We start from the raw sequence: 27,565 nt of genomic DNA, 5'->3' as shown, positions 1-27,565 counted from the left end.
TCCTTTTGTGCCTTGTTATTTTGGGGAAAAAAGCAGTTGACTTAAAAACAGATGTTTGCTTTGCTGGTATAAAAGTGAGTACAGTGGTCAACAGCTGTATTGTTCAGATCCCTGGGGAGAGCAAGGGCCTTTACAGAATCCTGGCTGTGCATGGGAAAATAAATGTTTGGCACCCTACTTTTCTAAGTCTTGTGGGTATGGAAGCACTAGAACCACTTGGGAAGAGCTGTGGGTCATGTGGGGCTGCACGGGGTGCTTCTCAGGAGAAAATGCTAGTCATAATCTAGAAAAGAAACTGAGGTTTAGAATCTGCTCTAAATCAGACTACAGCCTTTTCTATTTTCTCTTAAGGTAAGCATGAATTTAAAAGTATGGTATAAATACAGGTCCCTACATGTAGTGGGGAATGTGTTGGAGCAGCCAGGGGTAGGGAGGACTGAAATGCCTTACCCTGTTTTCTCCCTGTTGTCAGTCTAAGCCTGCAGTATATCCCTGGAATTCACCTGCCATTAACTTTTGACTCTTCTCTATAGTTGTATTTCCTTTACAGGAGTTTAACCCTTAATAGTTCATCCTAGTTTTTAATATTATCTCTTTTTTTTTTTTTTCTTTTTTGTATTTTTGTGTACTTGCCTCGTTTATTTTCTTTTGTTGTGTTTTGTTTTGTGTTTATGGCCATGTTCCCATTTCAGAGACCAATGTCCTCTAACTGATGAGCAATTGGTTTCGGGGTAAGACCAAACATTCTAAACAATCACCTCTGTCTAGAATGGCTTTCTTTTCTCACCATCCTTTTAATTGTGCTTTTTTTCTGGTTTCTGTTTTACACCGAATGATGAGATAATTAAATGCTAAATCACAACATCTGTAGGAAACTTATTGCTAAAGGTTTATGCTAGGATAATTACAAAGGTCCTACTAACATTTCTGTGCTTCCTGTAGGATATCCAGAATGGGGGTGGTACTGTCCCTTCTGTGAAATGAGAAAAGTGACCCTCTCAGAAGGCAACCTGTGTAGCCACTGTAGATATTACAAGCAACCCTAAAACAAGTTGTTTTCTGATGAGCAACGACTTAAGAGTACAGATCAGTAAGGAAACTTTTTAACCCCACACTAACCACTGAGAACCCTTCAGAGGCCTGGTTTTGAGCAGCTGCTCTGGTTGGGTTTTGGTGCCCCACTTAGCTGAACTGGATGACTGCATTATGGCCCCTTTTGGAATGTGTGGAGTAAGAAGTGCTTGTCTCTGACCAGGGCCCCAGAAGTATTAAACAGCATCTGGAGTCCCTGTTTATCATAAAGATGCCCAGCTCCCATTCTAAACTGCTTCAAAGAAGAATTCTTTATAAAAACTTTGTTTGGAATTCCGGGTGCATATCACAAGTTATTAACTGGTTTTGGGGAATTAATTAATTTGCATTTGAGATTCTTTCCCCTTCCTTTTCCAGGTGCTAAAGCTACACCAAGTGTTGTCTCAGCTGGGTTTCCAGAAGAGATGCTGGTGACAGCATTAGGCTAGTTTGTGTTGTACTACTGGATTGTCTGTTGCTGCTACATTGAGTTGAGGACAGGAGTGGTAGGGTATTAGGGGCAAACAAAGCCTTTGTTTTTTTTTTACTTAGTTTCCACTTTATTGCAGGGGAGGTTTGCTTCCTTCTGGAAATCACAATGCTCAAGCTAACCTCAGAAAAGAAGGGATTGTTACTGCCCAACTCTGAAACCTAATCTACTTCTAACAAACTCCGAGGCTCTGATAAGGCAGTATTTTTAGATTGCCTTAATGCACCCCAGAGATTAGAAAATTATGAAAATTAGGTATGAAAATACCTAAAGTAGAAGTGTTATTTTCTAAGATGAAAGGATGAATTGAAATAATGGAAATGCCACATATGCTGGCCCTCAATCTCACTATCATCCTGAGGCCTCAGAAAGGTATAAATTATATAGAGTTTTTTGGGGGGGCAAATGAATCAGGAAGGCCAAGAAATCTAGGCTGTCAGACAAAGAGCTGGGATCCAGGCCATTCTTGGTGATACCAGATCCTGTAGCCATCAGTTAGCAGTGGTGCAGCCCCTCACAGGGTTATCTGTCCTGAGCCTGTCATCTGGCTGCAGCTGCAGTGCTCTCCCTGGAGGAGAAGTCCCTGCTAGTGAGAAGATACTGAGGTCTTTACAAAATCATCCTCCTAATCTCCTGCAGAGCAACATCCAAGGTGGGGCAGCCAGGGCTGTTTGGGTTGTGAGCTCTCCTGGGGAGCTGCTGAACTGTTACAGTCAGCACCCAGCACCACATTTATCTGCTAGAAGATCTGCTGATGTAATTCTGTGTAAAAGTAAAATTTAACAGTGGTGAAAGTCACCGTAATGGTGATTTTTCCAGCTCCCAAGGAATCCTTTGCCAAGGCAGGGGAGGGAAGAGTCATGAATTTCTTGCCAGCAAGCAGGCATTTCCTAGTTTAGCCTCCTTCTCCCTCCAATCCCCAAAACATATGGGATCCAGTGCTACTACAGTCTGCCTGGCTGCATGATGAGCCCATTAAAGAACACAGCTTAACAGAGCAAAAAGAAGGGTAAAAGCTCACTGCTGCCATGCTGACTTTTTTTTCATATTTTTAATGTGATTTCCCAGGACTGTCAACCCAGATCCTGTCTGAGGACACTTTGCCCTTTCTTCATGAGCCCTTTGTGTTTTGCAGCCCAGTGCAGGGTGATGTCCAAGAAGTGTCCAAGGGCTCAGAGGTTCCCAGCAGTCTCCAGATAGTGTCCCCATCTCCTTGCTTAGCTGGACTGCAGGGGGATTTGGAAGTTTGTATGGAGCTTCTCCTTCCATAAACCAAATACAAGCAGCATGCTTTGGTCAGGATGACCCTGTGTATGAACACCAGGGGCTTTCACAGTTTGTAAAGCCCCTGTGCTGTCATTCAGTGTGTGTAGGTCTAATAAAAGAAATGGCCCCTGGGTCATATGCAGATGGGTGCACAGAGAAAGACCTCACTGTGTGCATTTGTCTTAATTTCTGTAGTACTCCATGACTCCCTGGGAGTGAGGCAGGAATTTGGTACATTAATTGCTTCTCTTGGGCATTTAGGGCTCAGTTGTGGCCAAGAGATAAGGTGAGGGTAGCACACACCCATGCCTGCCCTTTTCTCTGAGAGATAGGAGGTTATCTGGGATACCTGCCTGGTGGAAGGGGGTGGTCTGACAGGGACACACATCTCTGAATGTAAATAAAGAAAATTAAATAAACATTTCATTCTTAAAAACTGCTCTCATCAGAAACTGGTTTGAAGTTCATTTGGTTAAATGGGAGCCTCTGAGAAATCAGATGAAGAAAAGAACTTGCTAATATCAACCCTTGCACTGCTCCCATTCTAGAACAAGCTCCAGCAGCTAACTGAGGTCCTCTTCCCTGTGGATTTGAGCTCTGCTGTCTTGAGGACACCCTGAGGAAAACCAGTGTTTGTAGAGACCAGCCCAGTGGTGTGAGGCTATGGGAAGGGGCAGTTGCAGAATTCCTCCCATATCACACTAGGTTTTCACCCATTTTTGCAGCAGTAGCTGTATTGCTCAGAGCAGACTCCTGGTAGGTCCTTGCCCTCCTGTCCTGTAGCTGCCCTCTCCCCACCACTGACCCAGAGCAATCCAGTGACACCAGGATTAGTGCTGGAAGGGCCTGCCCTGTCTCTAATTTGTCTCAGTTTGGTTTATAAAATGAGAAAGGGCAGGTGAGGCCAGGCAGCTCTCAGAAGGGTGCTGGGGGTCTGCTGACCACAGGCTGAGATAGCCTTGAGTCTCACTGATGAGCTTTGGGAAAGAAAGGACAAACGTTGGATGAAAGTTTCTTCTAATTGAATCAGCTCTTTCTTGCCTTCCCCTCTGCCATACTGGGTGGCTTAAAGATCTCTGTTGTGCTTGAGTGACAGGCTGTGTCAATATGTAGTTGCTTAGTAAGTTAATTAACCTGCAGCTAAATCCAGGCAATGGCTAACTGGAGCTGTTTTTTGTATTTAAGCAAACTGCATCTAATCTTTCCAATATATTTTGCTGAGCATGTAATTAAATAAGCATGACCCTGCAGTCTTTGTCATGAATGCTTCCTGTTTTATAATTGTGATGATCTGAGAGATGTAATTAAGGGGTTCTTAATTTCCCATAATTGGTGGTACTCCAGGTACAGCAATGCAGACACAACTTGCAATGCCTTAATAAAAACTTACAAGTTGTATTTATCTGTATTTGGAGGAATAACCCCGGGGAGATGCTTTTTGAAAATTGTCATAACTCCTGCTTCTGCTTTTCAAGGTTTTCAGATGTCATCCTGGCAACAATTTTGGCTACCAAGTCAGATATGTGTGGCAAAAAGTTTGAACTGAAGATCGATAACGTTCGCTTTGTTGGCCACCCCACACTGCTGCAGCATGCCCTTGGGCAGGTACAGTATGAGGTCCTCCCTGGGGAATTGCTTGCTCTTCTGATCCTCTTTTTACTTCTTGCTGCTCAAAGCTGTCTCTTATTTCCATCCAGATTTCCATTCCAGACAGATACAGTGATTGGCAAGTGGAGGGGCCTGGGTGTGTGTCAGTGTCCACAGGAGCTCCCTTCTGGTTACTGTGGACAAGCAGTGTGGGTAGAGAGAACTAATGCTAAGCAGTCCAGCTCAAAAAGCTGTTTCTCACTATTTTAGTTACTGCTAGTTAGCTTTTTAGCACCTCTAATTAGTGTAGCAGTTAAAAAAAAAAAGAAAAAAAAGACCAACACCCAAACCATTCACAAATGGTAGAAGCCTTGTTTGACATTTAACTGATACTGGTGCTGATGGTGGTTCACAAAGCTCAGTTGGAATAAGGAGAGTCTTGATATAGGTCTAAAATTTTCTTGTGGACAAAGTCAGGCTGATGTTTGCATTGGGACCTTGTGCCAGGGCCTGTTCTAGCTGCACAGAATGAAAACAGTTGCCACCTAGGCTACAGAAAGGCTCCTGCTTAAATTTAGGGAAGAATTTACATGCTTCTGTGAGCAAATGTTCCCTGTCCCATTCCTCCTCCCTGATAGACTGTAAGGATGAGCTAGGCCTTGGTAATTTCTGAATCCAGCACAGATCTCTGTCACTGAACTGCTTTACAGAATCAGAATCACCATGGTTGGAAAAGGACTCCAAGATCACAGAGACCAGCCATCAGATTTAAGCTAATTTTCATCAGTTTTACTTATTTGTTAATTAAAAAAATTGTATATCTTCTTGCCAGTTCTCTTATCCTTTTTATTTATAATTAGAAGTGCAAACAGATTGTTGGCTGCTTGATAGTCAGAGGACCAGACTGCATTAATCCAAGTGAGGAGCTGGCTAGTGTTCTACTTTTAAAACTCAGTCATGAGCCTTCATGGGTTCATTTGGGTCCAATTCTGGGGCCCTTTTGCAGTTAGGACAAAGCTAGATGGAGCCCCTTCCCACACAGCAGTCACTGGAATAACCTGACAGTCTCTGGTTTGGGTTTCTTTGGAGTTCTGCAGGAGAGCTCAGCAAATTCTTACTCAGATGAGATTCAGGAGTCACAAGAGCACAAATATTTAATCCTGTGTGCCTGACCACCTTTCATGTAGCAGTATTCTGAATTCTTTACATTCCTTCAGCATTTGCTTTTGTAGCTTTGTCTTCTCTCTTTTTTTTGGGCAAGAGGTGATATGGAATCCAGCTTTCATCCCAATTGATGGTGGTAGTTTCTTTGATTTTAAGAAAGGAAGAGGATCACTTGGAAATGCTTTTGAGTCTGTCTTGAAGTTCACAAGATATCCTGGAATATATTAACTCCAGGAGATTGGAAAAAACCCACAGTGAAATGGCTTCATCACCCTCTCACCACTGCCTTCATTTACGCTTTAGAAAACAAAAGAAAACAAAAGCATTGTGGCTCTCTTAGTTTCTCTGATTCTTGAGGCTCCTGAGTGAAACCAGTCAGATTTTGGAGTTTGCTGCTGGGTGTTTGTTTGCTGATGCTTGGGAGCTGTGAGGAAGGGAGGATGCAGCTGTGCTGTTGGCAGCTCCTCTGCCTTTGTCTCAGAAGCTGTGTTAGCTGCCTCTGCACATCTCTGGGGCAGAGACAGGACACCAGGTGAGCTGGGTGCCTGGCAGGTTGTAGCTGTTTTCACTTGGGGTGGGATGGGTATTCATCAGGCAGCTTCGGGAGTGGCAGGAATGTCCTCTGGATTCTGTGCTCCATCTTGTGGCAACGCTTGCTTGATTCAGAGTGGTTTTTCTGGGATATGCAAGTTCCACTTGCACTGGTCCTCCCCCCAGAAAGGCTGTGCTTGTGCTAGGGGTGAAGTTCTCTGCTGCAGAAAGAAGAAAGGGGATTGAGAATGTGTTTGGATCCCTGCATGTGGGGAAACTCAAACCTTTTGTTTTAATACTGTGTGAATGTGTGAGCTCGAATATCATCAGTTCTAGAGCACATGTTTTTTCTGATAAAAGCAACAGTTTGTAATGACACAACCCCAGTGGGGATTTTAGGAAAGGGAAGAATAGGTGTGGCCTGGGATTCAGAAGTCCCTTTAAGTACCACTATTGCCAATATACCAGTTGTACCAAGGAGGATTCAAGTCTAGGGTCCCTCATGATGCTAAAATGCAAGAGTAAAGACACCTAGCAAGGCTGCTGTCTTCACTGATATTCATTCCCATGGTCGTGACCAAAATGGTTGAAGTCTTCACAGTTTCTCAGAAAAGGCAGTGTTGTAGAATAACTGTGGCACTTGAATAAGAAACTAATCATAGTTCTGTTTTTCACATGTCACATTTTGATGGTATGGTATGGTGCTCTCTGCTGTCAGCAACCTGTTACTTGACTGTATCAGGCTCTTCCTTCTTTCTCTCTCTTTTTTTTCCTCTTTTCCCATTGTTGCTGCTTCCAACTGACATTAGCCTGTTTTTTTTCAAAATCTGTTTTTCAGGTATCCAAAACTGATCCCTCACCAAAGAGAGAGATGCCCACTATGATTCTCTTCAACGTGGTGTTTGCACTAAGGGTAAGAACTGGCTCCATTCCATCTGGTGGTGGGATCTTCTTTTGATGTGTAAGAGAATGCAGTAGGCTCATGTTCCAGTAATCTCTTGTAAAACATTCAGTGCCTGACTCATTGGGACATTCTAATTTGAAACAGCAAACTTTAGAAATGTAGAGTATGACACTGAGAAGTGGGGAAGTTTTCCAGCCCAGTGTAAAACAAATACAGTTGTTCTGTTCAGCACATTTTCTGGAGTTTTTTCTTTTAAATACCCAGACTGTAAAGCAGCCACTTTGCAGATAGGTATTAACTCAGCAGCAAGTCCTGTATGTGTCTTGTCTTTTTTTATTAGCTTCACTAGGATGGTACTGAGCCCCTGTGACTCCCTGCAGCTCAGACCTTTCTGACTGGTTCTGCTCTAGAAGCAGAGTCAGTGTGGGCAGCCTTAAGAGTCTGGAGCAAATACAGATTTTGCTTGGAGTTTTTTTTTTTCAGGCTTACTCTATTGACTGGATGTGTTAAGGGATCCTGACTTTGCTAATTTGGTGGTACAAAACCCTAGCAATTTCATTATGTTTGAGCATTATTTGATTTCTGAGCTCTGGCTTTCTCTTCCTGGCCCACAGGTTGCATCTGTGGAGACCACCACTTTTTTGTGGCCTGTACACATAGGAAGAAACATTTGGAAAGAGGGAGTTGGAACAGCTGTCTGTGGAAGTGGTTGATTTTTTTGCTCAGCTGGATATAATGTCATTATTTAAAAGCCTCCAGCTCCCTGCTTGTGAAATGATTTCTTTTTTTCCTTTCAGCACTAGTGCTTTTCTTACCACTGACTTCCCAGTGGTGACTTGGGCATGGCCACAGTCTGGATGGGCTGACCTCAGCTGGGGAGCAAGGTTTCACAAAAGGCAATCACCCCAGTTGGAAGGAAGGAAGGAAGGAAGGAAACACTGAGTTCTGCTGCTGGGGATCCAGTGTTGCACTTCAGGACATTGTTAGAGCTGGAGGTGCCCAATCTGCCATCCTGGAGCTGATTGTAGATTTGGCACATTAAGAGACATCAGCTTCAGGAGTTTTGGTGTAATGGTAAAGCACTGGGCTTTGCTGGAAACACAAACATTCCAGCACAGGGAGTCAGGGGGAGGCAGAAGTCTTGAAACCAATGCTGCTTCATTTGCAGTGTTGCAAGAGCTGGATGAGGATTATATCTAACCAGCATTTTCCTAGAATCTAATTTCTAGTGGTTCTCCTAGGAAAAGGTGCTTTTTTTGTCTTTTGGCACTGTGATGCCACTGATGTCATGGTGTGTGATGCAGCACTAAATGACATTTGCCAAACGAGACACTCTTAGTTCACAGAGAGCTAACAAGTTTCTGGAAAGTGCTGTGCAAGAAGCAAGTGGAAATTTTTTCCTAGCCTGGTGTAGAGCTCTGCAGAGGGTGGGTGGAGGCATTCTGAGATAAAGGTGAGAGTCCATCTGCAGTGGGCAGACAGAGCAGGCAAAGTCCCAGATGCTGTAATCAGCACTGATCCTGCTGTGTTGAAGCTCCAGGGTTACCAACGTGTCGTGACTCAGCAAGAAGAGTGACACCCAGAACTGATGACTCATGGTTTGCTGGTTTGCATGCCAAGTTATCTCTTGCTGGAACTGTAAATTCCTTTAAATGTCTTAACAAACATGAAGCAGCTGCTTACTCACACTGGAACCCCTGGGGCCCTCCCCCCCTCGTCAGCTGGACTTACATGATAGATTTTTCCAGCACTTTCATTCTGTGACTTGCACAAATGCAGTGGTAACAATAAGCCCCTTTTGTGAGGTGTTTGGAAACTTCAGTCCAAATTCACTCTGGTTTGGGATCAAATCGTCGATCATGTGTTGGCAGTTCTTACCTGGTTACTCTCTTTGTCAGTGGACAAGACAACTGTCAGCACAGCAGCAGGGTGTGAACAGTCTGTGTGAAAGGCACCAGAGTCCTTGCAGTCCCAGTGCCTGTAGCCTGAACATCCTGATATTCTGCCTGTTCAAACAGCTTCTCACTTCCTTTGCTCACTGTGGGAAACCGAGTTCTTTGGTCTCTCTGCTAGCAGAAGGCCCATTAGCAACTGGGCAAAATTAAGCAGAGGGGAGCATTGTACTGCAGATACTGCATTTATTTGCTGCACACATGGCCAAGCTGAGAAATCCCCAAGGCATCCCTTTACCTTTGGGCATCTCTGAGCTTCAGCTTTGTTGCTGCTAGAGAAAATCCCTTCCTTTTGCCACTTGCCGCAGAGGCTGACTTTTGATACCTACTGAAGATGATTATTTTGACTACTTATCCCATCAGTGGAGTTCATGTGTGTGACTCTGGTTGAATGAGTGACCTGTTTCTCCCCTGGGCTTCCTGCAGGCCAATGCAGATCCCTCAGTGATAAACTGCTTGCACAACCTCTCCCGGAGAATCGCCATCGTCCTGCAGCACGAGGAGCGCCGCTGCCAGTACCTGACCAGGGAGGCCAAGCTCATCTTAGCCATCCAGGATGAGGTGTCTGCCATGTCAGAAAGTGAGTGCTGAGCTTAGCTTTGTGCAGGAATATGTTTACCCAGGCAAGCACTGATTGTGCTGTTACTTCTCTTGTGGTTGGGGTCAGTGTCAACAAGTTGTGGTCTTCAGCATCCTCACACACTGCTTTTTGCCTCATCCAAGAGCACCATCCCTGTGCTGAGATGTCAGCTTTAGAAGTGAAGTAGCTTTTTTACTTTCCTTGGTAGCTCAGTGCAGTGATGTCACTGGGGAATGTGCATTGAACAGTCACCTTCCATCTGAGATGGAAGAACTCATATGTAATATGCTTCACTCAACCTTGAACAAGTTTCCCATGCTTTACTGCCATGTGCTGAGTCACCAGGCTTCTTTTGTGGAAATTTTACTCTTACATGTTTTTACTGTGGCTAGCAAACTGTTACAAATCATTTTTATAGACTGTACTTCAGAGCAATTTACCATAATAATATGCAGTATTAAAGGTAAACTCCAGCTGGCAGTAATGCATCATCTTGCTGCAAGCAATGATAATTAAAACTAGCATGTATAGAAACAAAAGCACTTAAAGTCATCTCTTGTCAGATTCATAGTTATGTGTGTTTAACTGAGCTGAGGTTTAGAAGAGGTAGCAGTAATTCACTATTACTATTTTAACACATTGCTTCAGTTATTGTAAAAGTTTTGCAAGATAATTGTAGATTAAAAAGATACGTGTTCTGTCTGTGAGATATTGGTTTATACTTAATGGGGGAAGAGAAAACTATCTTTGCTTTGAAATCAGTTGTTTGGTTTCTTGTTTTGAAATATTCCATAGCCACAGAAGGGCCACAGTCACCTTTCCATCACATCCTCCCCAAGTGCAAACTGGCCAGAGATCTCAAGGAGATGTATGACAGGTAGGTGGGGTTTGCTTCCTCATAATATGCTGCCTCTCCCTGAAACTCCTTGACCTTATTCCATAGGATATTATCCACCTCTTCATGCTGTGCACTCATTGGGATCTGAGTTTTAGATGGGCTGGAGCCATGGGAAGGTTACATGTCAGGCAAAATGTTGGCCATCATAATCATTACCTTGGTCTCCCTTTGGTTATGTTATGGTTCTTAAAAGTTGATGATATCTGTCACAGCTTTAGGAATTATTGTTTTCTTCCTTAGCACAGAGGCACATAATGACAAGTAAACTATAGAACTGAAAACTGTCATAATGTGAATAACAGAGAGATTTAGAAGTGCTTTTAACCTGCAGCTAAGAGAAAAATGCTGCATCTAGCACTGATGGCTGGGCAGATACTTGGCTCCATTTGGTTACACTCTGCATGTCTGGACAGTGAATTTGGATTAGGTGGTGAGACTTTTAACAGAATGGAAAGCATAGCATGCTCTTTCTTGACTGGATTAAAAGCTCTGGCAAGGATTTCAAAGGACTGTGGAGTGAGGAATTTCAGCAGGAGCCAGCACTGACCTCCATTGGTGTCCTGCTGCTCCAGCAGCCTGTCAGCACTGACTCCTCATGCACAGCAGCCTCCTCCATCCAGGATATCCTTGACAAAGGAGCACAGAAGGTTTTGGTGGAGAGGAAGATGATGTGAGGAGGAAGATGATGTGCTTCTTGGTTGGATGTTTTTCAGGACTTGGGAGAATGACTCTGGAGTTCCTAGATTGGCTGCAGAGCATGCTGTATGACATTAGACAAAGCCTTTAGCCTGCCTAGATTGTGGTTCCCTGTTTACAGAGGGAATAATCACAAAGCCCTGTAAAACCAAGGCTCTGAGAACCTAAGGAATTAAATGATTGTAAAGCACATGAGAAAATGTTGGACAAGCTGCTTTTCTTGTGTCAAAGAGCTGTGAATTCTGACCTGTTTGGAAGGAATGGTGTATATTTTTGTGTACAGCTTGCACAAAACATGCACTAAAGATTAAAACCAGGCACTTTTAATGTAGTCTGTAAGTCTTAATATTAAGCTTCACCTACTATTTACATTTTTCTGTTCCTCTAGGGCTATGTGTTTGTGTCTGGGCAAACCCCAATCTTGTTTCCAATCGTTGTAGTGACACAGTGACATCTTGTGGCATTTAGCTGTGGCTGGGGGAACATACAGCCCAAGTTCTTGGTGCTAATACAACTCTTGCATGATCTAAGGGTTAGACTGACCAGAGAGAAACACAGGCTGGTGCTGCCCCCCAGGTGTAAAATGAGGCAGTCTCCCTCATTTAGGCATTGTGAGTCAGGGAGGAGGGGCACTATGTTTTGCCACTTTTGGTTGGCATTGTTATGAGCAACTGTAAGAAATAAGAGGTTGGTAGAGATAAAAAATGTCAGAACATTTGGTTTTAAAGCTCTGCTTGAAGAGTAGGTAGCAGTGGTGGTGGCTGCCTGGGTAATGTGGTGGAGGTCTGCAGTATTTTTCCAGTAATGTTTCATACAAGGGAATAGGGAATATGCTTATTACACCTGCAGTCAGATCAGGTGAGGGGGACTGCAGCACCTTGCCAGACAGGCACAGGAGTCAATTTAAAATTAATTTTTTCCCAAGTAAAAGAGGTGGTCTAGAAATAGGATTTTTATTCTGCATCTCCAAGGGAAAGAATTCCTGAGTAGCAACAGCTCTGGAGCGAAGTCTGTCCTGTCTTTTATGGAATGAGGTTTAGCCACAAGTGACACGGGGTTGCAGAGAAAGCAAATTGATGAGAATGCAAAAAAAAATCTTGTCTGTAAGATGGGAACCAGCCCTGCTCATGATATAGTACATCCTCTCCTGGAATGAGTGCTGTTTCCAGTTTTGGGCATCACATTTCAAGAAGGATTTGGGCCATCTAGGGAGTGTGGGGGAGTGAGAATAACCAGAGAGGAAATGCAGAAATATTTGGTTATTTCTTTTAGAGGAGAAAAGTGCTGGGAACAGTAAATCTGCAGATGCATGCAGTGACAATGTGCTGCTTTACATGGACAGGGGTTTCTGGCATAGCCTTTGGCACAGGGGAAAAGCATGGTAAAGGGGAGAGAGCACTTTGAATTGCAGATGGGCACCCAGCCCTCTCTTGGAGATTGGCTCAAGCCAGAACTTCCTTCTGTCTGCTGATTCCTGCAGTTCCAGTCCAAGGCCTCTTGAATTGCCAGGGTTGCTCCAGAGCTGCTTTTTGCCCTTGGTTTCCTGTAGATGGTGCTGAGGTATCTCAGGCAAGACCTTACATGTCCCTTAACAAGTTGGCTTCTACAAAACCACAAGTGGATGAATCTTACAGTTCAGAATGTCCCTTGCATTTTTTGATGAAATGCCTGTATTTTATAAGGCAAGAAGCAGTAGCCAGGTTGTGTTGCCTGTAAAACTATTGCTGCTATGGTTGTGTATTTATTATTATTATTAAACTGGCAGCTCAGAGGTACTCAACATCTAGGTTCTGTCTGCTGGGACCTTTTTTGACTTTAATGGAGAAAACTAGAATGTATCTTTTTGATTAATTCAGAAAACAGATTTGAGAGTCTTTGCTCATCTTGTCCCCAAACTCTGGAATTAATATGGAACAAAAAGCAGTGGCTTTAGGACCATGAAAGTCCAGTTGGCAGGGACAAAGGTACCAAAAGGTGTTCCAATGGGTGTCTTTTAAGTCACTGTTCTAGTGTTCAAAATGTTCAGATGTTCAGAAATGCTCCCCAGCTTCCTGCAGCTCTGGAGGAGGTTTCTGTAGATCCAGCAACCTTCAGCTGATCTCACTTCCCGGAATTAGTTCACAATCTCTGAGCCAGAGTAAATATTTAACAACCACAGCATCCTCTGATAAGGAAGTCCATGGCTTAACCAGTTTCTGTGTTTCTTTCTGTTTCTTTTGATCTTTGCTTCTGGTATCATGGGGTGTCTCACAGGTCCTATGATGGAGATGTTAAACAGCTTTTCCTACTCAATTCTCCCTTTCACAATTTTAGATTATGATATCCCCTCTCAGTGTCCTAATCCCTCACTGTGTTTCCCTCAGTATTGCTCTCCACATATTATTTAACAAGAGATTTTAAAAAAGAAGTGTTGAAACTAAGCATTCTTGGGATAAAATGCAGGATCTGTGAGGGTTTAATAGCCTGTTAGAATATGGGGGAATGAAGCAATTTTTGACCAGTTACTCTTGATGTCTGTGGGAAAAAGAAAAAGTTGCAGCAGGGTCTCTGGATACAGATAAAATTCTATATGTAGATGTAAAGTAATTCATGTAACCCTCATGAAGTGTATGGCTATGAGAAGAGCTTCTGGAGTTCCAGCAGGTATTCAGTGCAAATGTGTTCACATATTGGTGAAATTACTAAATTCAGTTGCATGCATTGCTGCTGGAGGGTTTATCTTATCCCCTGTCAAATTATTAGAGGCTTAAATTATTTTCCATGCAAGGAGGGGCAGATGAAGGAGAAATCATGTAAATAAAGCTATAAGGAAGACTTGAAATTGTACAGCTGAATGCAAATGTAGAAGGATGAAATGAAGATCCAGATCAGAACTGAAAATCTGGTTTTCTTGGTTTTAATTCTAGGCTTTTGTTGTATAGTGCACTGTAGACAAAATGAGGCTGTGGAGAGTGTAATTATGTAATTAAAGCTTCTGTCTTGTTGAACTTGGACCAAAGAATGAAGGGAACAAACTGTCTTTTTTTTTAATCCTGCTTTCTGGATGCTAAACTGTCCCTACATGTGTTTCATGTTTTCAGGTATCTGCTTCTTTAGGTGAACTGTTGGAACATCCCTGACAGCTTTCAGGTGGCCTCTTAACTCACTCCTTTATTGTCATGTTTTCTCTTGTGAGTATCTGGCCCAGTGGATCATGTGTTTAACTGCTGCTTTAGAGCCCCATTTTCCTTGATGGAATTTGGAAGAATCCAGCTTTATCTGTCAGTTAGGGTATGTCTGGTGGGATAAGCAGTCTTACTGGAGTTGCAGCATTTAATGCAAGAAAACCAGAGCTGCTTGCTGTGCTTTGCATGTTGTTTCAGGGTTTGGAGCCTCTGGTCAGATGTGAGGTGGTAGCACCAGAGAGTGGATCCATCTTTACAGTTTCTTTAAAAAAAAAAAAAAAAAAAAAAAAAAAAAGAAAGACATATTGACTATCTATTGCATTTGCAACTTTTTTTTTTTTTTTTTTTTTTGAGGTCAGTGCAAGATTTGGGAACAAAACCCATGGCCTCTGCTTTTGAGAAGCATTTTGTGCAGTGAAATTTTCCCTTATGAGTCTGATCATGCAGGAGGCAGGACAGGATCATGTTTGCTCTCTCACCACTCTGTTGTGGTTTGATGAGTAGTTACACCACCAGCCAAAGCTACTCAGTGTTTTTATTGTACAGCTGAATTTTCAGGTCCCTTTAAAACCTGTATACAACCAGATGAACTTGAAAAAGTGCATGTTAGTTTGTGGCCTACAATTGGATGCCAGGTATAAGTGTTTAAGTACCACATAAAGGGTTTCCAAGACATGTTATTTGCTCCCAGCCTGTTCCTGGCATGTTGTTAAATGTTTTGTGTGGAGGGGAAATAAATGGGTGTTATTGGCACAGAAATCAGCCTGCGAGTCTCAGCACACTTGAGTTTAAAACTCAGACTGGAATTTTCAGAGTATAAACTTTGAAAATTTATTTTAGGCAAAAAGAAAAAAAAAAAACCCAAAAAGTTCTTCTGGAACAAAGTTTAAAATGCAGACAGGATTAGCTGTTTCCTCAGGGTGATTTACCAGTTGCTGTGTGTTCCTAGCTCAGTGTAGGTGAGCAGATGTGGGCTTGGACCCTTCTTCCCTGCTCAGTTCCACTGCCTCCAGCAAAGCTGTGCCCAGGCCAGCCCTGTTGTGGGCAGCCTTGGGAAGGTTTGCAGCCTGGTGCTAGCTTAGTTCCTTATGGTATGTCACTCTTAGGGGATCTTTATCCATTTTTAAGTAAATATAATTACTTACCCAGGTATATTTCACCTGTTGTCTGGATTTACAGCCTTCTGTGTAACTACCTGACTATGGTTATTGCTCTAATCTCTCAGCTTTCTGTTTTTTTTCAGTGAAAGAGGCTTATAATTTCTTTCAGGCTGAACATGAGGGTCAAGCTTTACTTTTGTTCCTCAGATGTCCATCATTTCCAGTCCTGTTCTCTGAAGTCAGCTTAAAGGCTTAGCTCAGTCCCTGTGGTTTCCTAGAACGAAGAAACTGTTTAACAGGCAGGGTTGTGATTTCATGTGACAAGCAGGAGCATGTTAGTAGGAAACAAGCAACCTAAGCAGAACCAAAGGAGTCTGCTACTGTGGAAATTTGCTACTTGTAACACCCCTTGCCCAGCACAGACATTTCCTTTTCTTTTTACTTAGAGAAGAAGATGGAAATGGGAGGTGAAAACCCCGTTCATCTTTGCCCCTCTGTTCTAGGGAATTCTCCAGTGCCTTGCAGTAGATCTTCAAGCAACTCTTTAAGCTTGAGGTAGTGCTGCAATATTAAGAGTACAGGGAGCAGAAGATCAGTGGGGTGAAGTCTTTCAAATGCCCCCAAAGCCTCATAGGGGGTAATGGCTCTGTAAGTACACATTTAGGAAGCCCTTGCAGCTAGGAATCAGCTGGTCCACTCTGGGGACAGACAGAGTACACTCAGTCTTTTCTCATCCTGACGGGACTCCTGTGGTGTATCTGTACCTCAGTTTTCATTTGTTATCCATGGTAAATGCTATATGTATTTCTTTTCTTCCTCTTTCAGTCTCTGCACAACAGGGGTGGTTCGTTTACACATCAACAACTGGCTGGAAGTGAGTTTCTGCCTGCCTCACAAAATCCACTATGTTGCCACAAACTTTATACCCCCTGAAGCAATTGAGAGGAGCCTGAAATCTATCAGGTAAGAGGAAGTTATGGGCTTGGTGCTTTATGACCATGATGCTGCTGTATCCGTGGCCATGGGAAGCCACAGCTTTCCTGTTAGCATCACATGGTTGTACTGGGGTGGTGCTGTTTCCAGTCAGGGGGACTGTATCTTCATTTTAATTGTGTGAACCAGAAGCAATTTTGCTTTCAGGAGAGAGTCTAAGTGGTATCTTATTTTCTGCATTCCACATTTACAGCTTTTTACCTGCAAAAGTAACTAACTCTTGCTTGCTTTGTTTCCTTCACTCCATTCTGTAAAATGAGCAGATTTCAGACTAGTTCTCCAGGCTTAATTGCACGCCAGCACACTGCAGTCTTTTTTTTTCTAGTCACTGGCACATCCACTTACTGTATAACCCTCCATCCTCTTTTTGTAGGGAGCATCATACCTTGTGACATAAAAATAAGCTTATTCTGAACCCACTTATATGAAATGGTTGATATAAGAAGTTCTTTCTTACTCACAGATTGACCCCAGGTATCATGGGCTGGGAATAACTAAGCCTTCAGGAAAAGCTGCAGTTTAGTGTGTGTGTGTATTCTGTTTTTCTGCAGGCCTTACCATGCCTTATTACTTTTAAATGATGAGAAGTCCTTGCTTAATGAGCTCCCATTGGACTGCTCTCCTGCCCTGGTGAGAGTAATTAAAACTACCTCTGCTGTGAAGAATTTGCAGCAACTGGCTCAAGATGCTGACTTGGCATTGCTGCAGGTATGGGGAACTGTCAGCAGCTGTTGAAATTATTTTAAATCATGAGATGTTTTCCTTCTGTGTGCCAGTGGTGCACGAGTGTGTCTGTGTGCTCAGTGTGAGCAGGGTGCACAGCCAGAGCACAGGAGAGGCTGGAGAAGGGAAGGGCAGCAGGTCAGTGAAAGGGCTCAGCATTCCTGCAGCCACATCCTGGGCACAGATTGCCCTGGGGCAGCCTGGGGGGCTGGAGTCCACCCCACTGCTCAGAGCATTCCATGAAAGCAAGCTGCTCAGGGATGTGCCTGTCCAAATTTTGGATACTTACTTCCCATAGCTTCTCTGGGCCAGCATCAGAGTGAAAAAACCTTTCTCTATATTAAATTTCTCTATATTAAATTTTGTATCTTGTCTCTTTGCCCCCTTGGGAAGAGTAGCTCTGTCTCCCTTAAAACCAGACCACGTGGGACTCTGGACTGGCACCACAGTGGTCTCTCTCTTGGTTCTGCCACACTGATACCCATGTGCAAACAGAGGCACCCAAAAAGCCAGGGAAAGGTTACAGCTGTCATGGCCCCAATAAGTTGTTTCCCCTGGATCTTTTCTGCTGAAGAGCTCTGAAAGCCTGTGCAAGTCTTTCCCTTAGTACATCAGTGCATGGACTTTGCAGGGTCCCAGGAAGAAGCTCCAGTTTAAGCTTGGGCAAAAATTTTTGTAAAATTATTAAGGTTGGTTAAAATCCTCAAGTCCAACCATCAGCCCAAGACCACCATGCCCACTAAACCAGTCTCTGTAAGCCAGCAGCTCTTCCTGAATGCCTTTCCTGTCCTGACAATTCAGATTTTAAATCTGAATGAAGGTGATGGGACAAGGCCTTGAAAAGAGGTGCTTGTGCTGGGGGAGGGAATGAGACTCCAGCAATCATGAAAGACACGAGGCCCCTGTGGACATCTGCAGGCATCATGGTCCTTTGGGCATCATGGTGTTGTTAGGTGATTCAGGAGACAGGAGAGGCTCTCCAGACTTCTACAGGCTGATTCAGACCCAGAGGGAAGAAGAGCATGGCTTGTCCTCTTGGATGCTCCTGATGGCAGGTCTGCACCTTCTCTTATTTGAAAGGAAAGGGCCAGTTTTGTAATAAAATCTCCAGGTCTGTTTACAGCTCTCTGTGGTGTTGCTTGGCCTTACGTAGCTATGGGATGAACTCTGGAAATTCCCTACTGCTTCTGTAATTTTGTTCTCCACCAAAAGGAAAGTTAACTGCATCTAATGTTACAAGCTGGATTTTATGTCTCATGAACTCTATTTATGTGGCTCTTCCAGAGCCATTAACAATCACTGACTTGTTTAGCACATTGAAATACTTTGTATAACTCATTACTGAAATACCTCAGTGCAGTAAAAAGGCAGTGTTAATTTCCTTTATGTTTGTACCATATTGGAAGCTGACTCTATTTTTTTCGTTTATAACATACATTTTGTGCACAAACAGTAGGGTATTGGGACATGAAAGTAACTAAACTTCAATTTATACATTTTGGAAAAAATCTCTTTAAGGCAGGAAATACTAGAAGTGTGAAGCAAACCTCTGGGTATTCATAACCCTGTGAAATGTTTGTGATGTGCCACATGTTACATTAAATTCTGTATTTATTTGGAAGGTGAAAGGATGGAACATGTTTCTTCCCTTTTAGCTCCAACAAGACTTTTCTGCCACTGTGTGGAACTCTTGCTGAGAGTTTGAATTTTGCTTTTTGCTCCTCTAATTTTTCCCATTATTATCAATGCAGGTTTTCCAGCTTGCTGCACATCTTGTTTACTGGGGAAAAGCAATTATTATTTATCCACTGTGTGAAAACAATGTCTACATGCTTTCTCCAAATGCCAGTGTCTGTCTGTAAGTAGAAGGAAAAGGGGTGACCATGGCAACAAAAGTGGTGAGAAGTGTGGATGTGCTTCCCTTCCTTGTCTTACTGGGTACAGAGTGGGATCTTTCTTCACCTGTGAATTTGTTGATACTGTACAAAACACAAAACATTACATGTGCCTGAATTTGCAAAGCCACACAGGGGTTTGTGTGGAGTAGGGGGGAACATCACAGCAGGTCACTCTGCTTCTGTTCTGATGTGGGCCTTGGGAGCAGTATTTACCCTGTGAAGCTATTTTTAATGTTATTTAATGCTCACTGAAAGGCCCTTTTTGAAAGGTTGTGTGAACCTGAAGCAATACAGAAGCATTTACAAAACAAAATACTTTATGATTAAGTTAAATAAATGTTTCATGGGACTGTTTGTGTATCTGGCACACACCTGAAATTAATCAAAAGCAGCAAATGAGGGTAGTGTTGCTGTCACTCTTGGATTGTTTCATGTGACGGCATTTTATACTGCTGTGCCTTCTTTCCAGTCCTGACAACTCAGATTTTAAATCTGAATTAAGAAGGTAGCAGGTAGTGTGGCCAGTGTGAGAGCAGGCAGCAGTGAAGATGTGAAGCCACACGTGTGGGTGGTTTTGCTCTGCTGAAGACAGGCAGCCCTTTTTGTGTTGGATTTTGAGATGTCTGTAGAATTTGTGTTGGAACTCAAGATACAGGAAAATAGTTTAAATCAAAAATTCTGTGATGGAAGTATAAAAATAAGGGCTGGAAGAGACCTTGAGGTCATCCAGGAACAACTGTGACTGTGTCATACGTTTCTGTTCTTGAAGAACTTTGTAGATGGAAAACCTAAGACAGGCAGTTTTGCTAGTGTTTAACTTGACCCTCCTTTACTTTTCCTCAGTCACACTGCTTGTCCTGTCAGAGAGAACAGTCACCTCTGCAGCTGTTGAACTTGGTGATCCTGAAGGTCTTTCCCAAACAAACCAGTTCTATGATTCTGTACTCAGAAACTGTGGATCGTGTTCGTTTGGGGCTGCCATGTCTGTAATGCCTGAAGAAATACTGCACTGACCAGCAGGAGAAAACTGATTTCTGCCTCTACCTCTTTTTCTGCAGTTACTCTCCACTAGCAGATGCATTTTCCTGCCAGTTCCGGGGTCACAACCTGCCCTCAATGCTTTCCAAGTTCTCCCTCCCAGTGTCACTCTCAGAGTTCAAGAATCCGCTGGCACCGCCCGTTCAGGAGGTGAGATCCTGGCAGTGTGCAAGAGCTCCTTATTCTCCTGCTAAGGAGAACAGAATGGTTTTGCTTCTGGAGTACCTAGTCAGGAACCTGCTATTGCATGTTTAGAAGTTGCCAATCACTGTATTTCTAACCATAGGATTTGTTGTTTCATATCCAAGTGCTGGAAACCTCTGGGGACGTTCAAAGTGAAGCAGTTTGGATGCTCTGTGCTAGCAAAGCACAATCCTAAAAGAAAAATTAGGAAGTTTCTTTTCCTTAAGTGATACAGGAGGGAAAACTTAAGCTCCATTTTATCTGTCATAAGTTAGTAGAGCTCAATGCAAGTTAGTAAATTTCTCAAAATCACAATTTTATTATATTCTATCGGCTTAAGTTCACAGCCTGGTTTTAGAAGCAAAGTGTTCACATATTTTTTGCTATGAAATGGGAATTGGTTAGAGGCTGTTAGAGGAGGTAGACTCAGCATGTAGTCAGCAGAAGTCCATGTATTACAATATTCATATTTTAATGTGCAGATTTGGGGTAATAACACATGGATTTTGGATCCGTGGGCTGTTGTTTTGCTTACACAACAATCATGGCTTAGGCATTTCTGGGAACTGATGAAATGTGAGAAAAGAGCTGAATATGTGAGGGCTCCTGGCTGACACCATCATATTCCCAGATGAAGAAGCCTGGACCTCTGAACACAGCTCATTGTGGCAGAGGAAGCAGAGGCAGATTCCTTTTGCTGATATCTTGCAGTGTTGTTTGCTGGCCTTCATACTTTGTTGACTTGCTGGCTATATGAATTTAACCACTGTGCAAATATCTGGAAGATTAACATCTGTTGCACACACAGGCCCAATTGTGAGGGGAAAATTTGTTATAATTACAGGTTGGCAGAGATTATAATCAGAGGTAAAGATAAGTAATGATGTAGTGTCTAATCCCAGTAGTATGTACTGGTCAGCTGCCACCTTGGGAAAGAGCACATTTAACTGTTTTGTCAGTACTTGGTTGTAGCTACAGACAAATCAATTTCCTGAAAATTGAAGCTGAGTTAATAGCATTTATTTTATTCTACCTGCAGTAGCTTCAGGAGGTATTTTTCTTAGTAGTACTCCTTTTAAAATTAATTACTTGCCTTAATACTTCTCCTTCAGTACTTCTGGTTGTTCTCAGAGGTCCTACTTGTGTTTAAAATACACAAATGAAATCTGCTGCTTACTGCTGCATTTATGCCTTGACACACCAGTGTGTGATAAATGTCTGCAAGAGCTGCTGAAGTGCTAAAATGGCTCTTTTAGAGCATGCACCTTTCCTCTGATGCTCACCTGTCCCTGATGGGGACCTGAAGGTCAAAAGCATGGCTTGTTTTCAGTCCTCCTGCCTGCCTGTGTGGAAGGAGGAAGGATGATGCTGTGGAAAGCTGTGGAAGTGCCTTCTACAGTCTGAAAAGGGGAGGGGAGAACTGGGGTTGCAGAAGGCTTGGGGGTAAGATGTGTGCTTGAAGGTGGCCACCACCACATGCTGGTTTGAGCCATGGCAAGTTGCTTTTTGATAAAGCACAACCTCAGTTCTCAGAGACCCTGAGGTTTTGGATGTTTCTTCTACTTTGATTTTCTATGTAGATCTCCTTGTATTACTGTTTTGTTAGGAAGGAGCCTTTTAAGAGAGATGAATCCAATCCCTGTCCTGAAGTAGTGAGGCTCCAGTTGTAATTAGCAGAGACCTAGCTGACAGAACAATTAATCTGATGAAATGTGGCTGGGTTTTTGTTCTGCTGTGCAGTGATAAAAGATGCTGCACTCTGAACTGTAAATATTGTCAAGTTGTATTTGCTTTGCCTTTGAAAAAAATTAACAAAGCTGGGACTTTTCACTGTAATTTTGTTCTTTGTGTACATAGGAGAGGGGATGTGGGCTTTTTTAACTTTGAAGATGTTCACTAGTGGTCTGTTATCTTGTGCATTTCATCATGCTGACTGTACTCTGTATTTCTGAAGGTCACCTGAGCTAGAAGGTCAGTGTTGTGGGAAGGGCTGTATTTGCTGCAGAAACTCTTGTGGTCTCATAGCATCCATCCCCTCTGATTCTTGTCTGAAGCATGGGATTGGCTCCCTCCTTTTGGCATCTGCTTCTAGGTGGGCAGAGAGTAAGGAAAACCATTAATAAAAGTCCAGGATAAAAAGTGGGAAAGCTTTTAAAGAGCTCTTCCTGTGTTTGTATGAAGTTGTATTGCTTGATGTGAAAGAGGACAAAGTTATTGTTGTTTGCTTACTGGTACATGGGTGCAGCTGCTCCATTCCTTTGGGTAGATGAAAAAAAACCTGACAGTGGCATTTGTACACTTGGGGTGCTGTGGTATTATTTGGCTGCAATACCCTGGGTCCTCAGGTAGTCAGAAACAAGCTAGGACTGAGTGCTTCTGGGTTGCTTTTCCCTTCCATTCCTGAACCTCTTGCTGGCCCCAGTTACCTTGCTGTTTTCCTTTTGCTTCTTAGGCCTGGGAGAGAAAGCAGCCCTTCAAGAATCCTTGCAGGAAATGTGTTTTATTTAGCACATTACTCAAGAGTTCTACAAATGTTCCCTTTGGTTGCCAGAGGGGAAAGTATAATGAGTGCTGGGTCTTGTCCCTCCAAGACTGGAGGCTGAGCTTTTCCCTGACTGTCCCAACGTGCCCAGATGAGCTGATGTGCAGTGCCCACGTTTCCAGAAGCTGTTGCATCCTGTCTGCCTGTGTCACAAAGCAGTGTTTGTCACCAACACCCTGTGTGTGTGTGTGTGACAACACGGGGCTGCAGGCAGGAGGAGGAGGAGGAGGAGGAGGAGGAAGAGGAGAACGAGGAAAAGGAGAAGGGCTGTGGGCTGATCCCTGCCTGCCCAAGAGGTCCAGATGCTGCAAGAGAGAGGACCCCCTCACAGCAGCCTGGAAAAGAGGCAGCATGGGGAGATGGGAGGGATGAAAGGAGCACGGATGGTATTTGGAGTTGATTGTCAGTTAAATTAAGCAACAGGGAATGTTTTGGGTTATATTGCTGTCACGGTCCTGGTGTTTCAGCCAAAAAAGGCTGGGGATGGACTCCTGCCATGCCAGATGATGGCTCCGAGTGGAGGCAGGCCTGGCTCTGAAGTACACCCTTGTCTGGGAAGCTACTCCCAAGCCTTTTGGCTCCAACAAGGAGTCCAGCTCATCCAGTAGACCAAGACCAAGGTGGAAGACAGCCCTGTGTCTCTGAGCATTTCTGACAGATGGGGCAGGGAAACTTCTCCTGCAGGAGAAGGGGGGTAAACCCAGTGTTCTTGTGCAGGACAAGCAGCAGAACATACTGGCCAAGCCTCTGCTAGATTTTGTCTGTGAAAACACTTGCTGCTTTTGGTAAGAAACAGGTTTAAACCTGGAAAAAGTGGAAATAGTGTGAGGGCAATTTGTAGTGATGGCACCGAGCACTCCACGTGGGGCATGGTGCCAGCTAAAGCACACTGGTACATTTGAAAATCTCCTTCTGGGGAAAAAATGCCCAAATTCTCACTGCAGTCTACCTAATCACAGGTAACCATCAGTGATCATTCTCTCTTATCTAGAGATGCTTGCTGAGGCTCCCACGTGGAAGAAGAGTTTTCTCTAGTTCTGAAGTTACTCACAGCCAGTCTCCAGCTCTCCCACTTAGGGCACAGAGGCTTTGGCAGTCCTTGGTTCCACAATGTTACAGTCCTAAAGCTCTAACATCACTTTTGCCTGGCTTCTTGTTTCACTGAGCCGTGGCTGCTGGCTCAGGGGAAGCTTTCTAGATACTTGCACAAGAGTGTGGAGGCAAAGGTGCATCTGCAGAATTCGTGTTGGATAAAGTTTTCCACATATGTGGAGCTGTAACAACAGCACTGGGATATTTTTGAGTCACTGGACCACCAAGGTGACCAGGGGAGGTTGGTCTTGGTCAGGTCCTACCTGGCAGAGTCTGCAGGTCTGGTAGAGCCTGTTTTACTGTCTCCTTGAATTACTTGGGATTTTTCCAGGGTTATTTTGTGCTGTGAAACGTGCAGACCTCCGGCTAATCAGTCACCAGTGCCTGCCAACAGGTTGGAAATTTAAATAAAACATTTGAGACATCTTTCCACCCAGGCCTGCCTCTGGAAGGAAGGCTTTCAGCCATGTAATCACTGGAATAAGCCTCTTCTCTCTTCCAGGCTGATTTCAGATGTTTGCCAAACACTGTGCATTTGGGATGCTTTGCCAACCTCCTTCCTCTTCTGTAGATTTTTTCTGTTAAACATGTGAGATGAATTACAGCTTTTCCAAAAAAGATATGTTTGAAGGCAGTCCCAGATAATATGTTTTGAGGTTAAAATCCAGCCCCCAAAAGGGCAATCCCTGAAAAGTCAGGGTGTGGTGTCTGCATTCAGAAGAAGTTTATTTTGTGATTTGATAGCAGAGGAGAGGAACTGTGAATTGTAAGATTTATGGAAAAAGGAAAATTATGTGGGCTGATGAACTTTGGTTTGGGGCTTTTATTGAGATTTGGCCCATTACCCTGATGATTAATAGAGCAGAGTGAGCTTCCCTCTCAGAGCCTGAGCTCATTCTCTGTGTGTTTCTCTCACCCAAACAGTGCTGGTTGCTATGAAATCCCCAAGCAGCTTTTGTCAGTGAATCAGTGTTCTCAGAGCCCTCAGCTCTGGGAAGGGTTGCCTGCAGTGATATGAAAGGGCTTTTTTGTGCAGAAATTCAGACACGATGATGCATTTTGAACTCTCCTCCCAAAATTCCAGAAAACAGGCTGTGCCCAAGAACCTGCAAACGTTTGTCCCCTCACCATGCCCACTGCTTTCATTTAGCACCCCCACAGGGACTTTGTGCAACCAAGGTTGTGTTCATGTCTGTTCCATGTGAGCATCACCATCTCTTGGTGCTTGTCTGGCCCTAAAATCCAAAATACCTTTATAAGCTTGGCCCGTCCTGTTGTTGCAGAGGGAAAATGAGCAAATGGGGGACATTACCCCTCTGTGATGAGGGGGACTCCTTGCCAAGGAGTCCTCCTGTCTCTCTTGTCTCTTGCCAAGGGTTCTGCTGCTGTTTGTGCTGTTCCTGCATGGCTGAGCCCTGGCAGGGCTCTGATCTCCAGTCTCTCCCATGCTTATGCAGCAGTTCTGACAGCAAACAGCTCCTGCTTCTGGGGACCTGTCTTGGTTGCTCTGCCCTCTCACCCTGCTCTCTCCTTGGCTTTCTAGTGGAGCCTTCATCTTAATCTCTGGGGTTAATCCTTTGGTGGTCAGTGATTTTAGTGGCTTTTGTGTGGAAACCAGCAAAGTGGTCTCAGGGCTCACACTGGAGGGCAACAGGGCCTGTGTCTGGTTGACTTGTTTTCCATGCCTGATGTCTCAGAAGGAGGATTGTGCTATTTTTTTTTGTTGCCTACTAAACTTGTTTTGTTCAAAAAGGCCCAAACAGCTCCAGGTGGGGTTGCATGGCTACAGCTGCAGAGCTAAAGCAGTGCTGGGTGAGGGCATTCAGCTGCTCTGCTAGAACTGAGCAGGTGCTGGGGCATTTGAGGACACTGGCTGTGCTGGTCAGTGTTTCATAAGGGTATATTGGTCATTAGAGGCTTGATAGCATCCACAGAGGCTTTGGGTGTAATGAACATGTGAGCTTGGGCACCTTTTTATGATTGGAGAAGAAATAAAACTTGCGTGGGGGGAAAGCCTTTCTCCTTGTGACTGCTTAGTCACACAGCCTAACTTCTGCACGTTGTTTTCCTCCTGGATTGTATTCCCTGGGTGTTCAGTACCTCATTTCTCACTCCTGCAGACTCAGCTCATCCAAATGGTGATATGGATGCTCCAACACAGGCTTCTCATTCAGCTCCACACTTATGTCTGCCTGATGGTGCCACCCAACGAGGAGGATTTCCGAGCCCCAGATGAGGACTTGCCCTTCACTGCCAGGGTTGGAGGCCGAAGTTTAAGCACCCCTAATGCCCTCAGCTTTGGTTCTCCAAGTATGTGCACACCTCTTCTGCTGGGCAGGCTGCAGCCCACGTCTAGAGCTTCCCATAGCCATGCCCAGGGTAGTCAGGCCTGGCTAACCAGACAGCTCCTCTTTGCTGGAGTCATCACTGGTTAGGTCCAACCCTCTAAATTTAGAGCTGAGCATTGGTGGAAGCCCTAAGGGCCATTAAATTCTTCTTTTTGAAAGAAGTGCTGCTTTGTAAGATGTGACCTCTCATATTTTTATGTCAGGTACTTTTTTTTTTGAAGTAACTTCCTGCTTCCTTACTGTACTCCAGAGTAACTGCTGTGATCCTCTGGCTGCACCACTGTCACTGCAGGAACTCTGGTCTTCAGGAGAGGAAGAAAATTGTGAGAATTTGTTTCAAAGAGCATCAGTTGCTGTGGGCTGCACCTCAGGAGATGCAGAGCTGGCTCTTCTCACAGATGGCTGATTTCTGTTTGCCTCCCCAGTTCTTTAATCTCCTCAGTGCTGTTTCTCAGGCTGATTCCAGGAAAGCTTTTTTTCAAGAGTATGAATCAAAATATGGTGCTGCAATCCCCAAACTGCTCTGCCTGTGCTGTTAGGAGCAGCATTCTCAAAATGCCACTGAGGATGGATGTCAGGAGAGGTCCTCCGTACAACTTTCAGCTTTACACAAGTCATGAATTAGGTTGGAAATCTTGGGACGTGAGTCAGATGAGTCTGTGATTTGCTTGTTCTGGCTCACTCACAAGAGGATATTGCTTTTTGGCTTTTCTTTCTGCCTGCTCCCACCTTCTGAGCTGTTAGTTAGGCTTTTCACGTTACCACTTCATGGTATTCCAGCAGAGCTGGCTGGAAATTTTCTTTTCAGATGTTTTTTTATGGACTGTTTATGGTGTCCAGAGGTACAATTTTTCACATAAATTGATGACTTTGTTGAAATTTAATTTGTTGAATTTTAATTTCTCATTGAGAAATCTCTGTGTTGTCAGGTAACTAATTGCAGATATAGGTAGCATTTTGAGAGGCACTTTCTTTGCTCTGCAAATCAGAAGGGATTATTTGGAAAGACTGCATGGAAACAGCCTGAATTTATAATCTTTGTATCATTATGCCTAGGAATATAAAAATTCTTTGTCTCTTTCTCTCTTCCCCTGATAGCTAGCAGTGATGACATGACTCTGACAAGCCCTAGCATGGATAATTCCAGTGCTGAGTTGATACCTGGTGGGGACTCACCCCTAAATAAAAGGATGACAGAGAATCTCTTAGCAAGCTTGTTGGAACATGAGAGGGAAGCCATCCTTAATGTCCCTGCTGCCCAAAATCCTGAAGATCTTCGCATGTTTGCAAGGTAGGAAACCAGGAGTGCAGAATGTAGCCTTTTTTTCTTATTCTTGGTGCTTTA

General features: G+C 43.8%; 1 protein-coding gene across 10 annotated transcripts in view; it reads left to right on the top strand.

Moving 5' to 3' along the window:
* The window catches only part of NPRL3 (NPR3 like, GATOR1 complex subunit), a 39,886-nt gene that overhangs the window by 4,577 nt on the left and 7,744 nt on the right, over positions 1-27,565 (top strand). For 5 of the 10 annotated variants that reach the window (XR_011729328.1, XR_011729327.1, XR_011729326.1 and 2 more), the window contains exons 3-13: positions 693-731; positions 4,303-4,432; positions 6,948-7,022; positions 9,392-9,545; positions 10,341-10,422; positions 16,229-16,366; positions 16,948-17,104; positions 18,871-18,977; positions 20,076-20,205; positions 25,993-26,182; positions 27,319-27,511. Coding sequence is in view for 7 of the 10 variants with exons in the window: in XM_071761383.1 (XP_071617484.1) it covers positions 693-731; positions 4,303-4,432; positions 6,948-7,022; positions 9,392-9,545; positions 10,341-10,422; positions 16,229-16,366; positions 16,948-17,104; positions 18,871-18,977; positions 20,076-20,205; positions 25,993-26,182; positions 27,319-27,511 (1,395 nt within the window). In the remaining 3 variants the exon portion in view is untranslated. Of the gene's footprint in view, positions 1-692; positions 732-3,277; positions 3,584-4,302; positions 4,433-6,589; positions 6,806-6,947; positions 7,023-9,391; positions 9,546-10,340; positions 10,423-16,228; positions 16,367-16,947; positions 17,105-18,870; positions 18,978-20,075; positions 20,206-25,992; positions 26,183-27,318; positions 27,512-27,565 lie in introns of those variants that run through there. The other 5 variants (XM_071761384.1, XM_071761386.1, XM_071761387.1 and 2 more) reach the window with 4 other exon arrangements.

This window comes from Heliangelus exortis, chromosome 17 (assembly GCF_036169615.1).
Source record: "Heliangelus exortis chromosome 17, bHelExo1.hap1, whole genome shotgun sequence".
Classification (NCBI taxonomy): domain Eukaryota; kingdom Metazoa; phylum Chordata; class Aves; order Apodiformes; family Trochilidae; genus Heliangelus; species Heliangelus exortis.
This window is presented reverse-complemented; position numbering and strand designations above follow the sequence as displayed.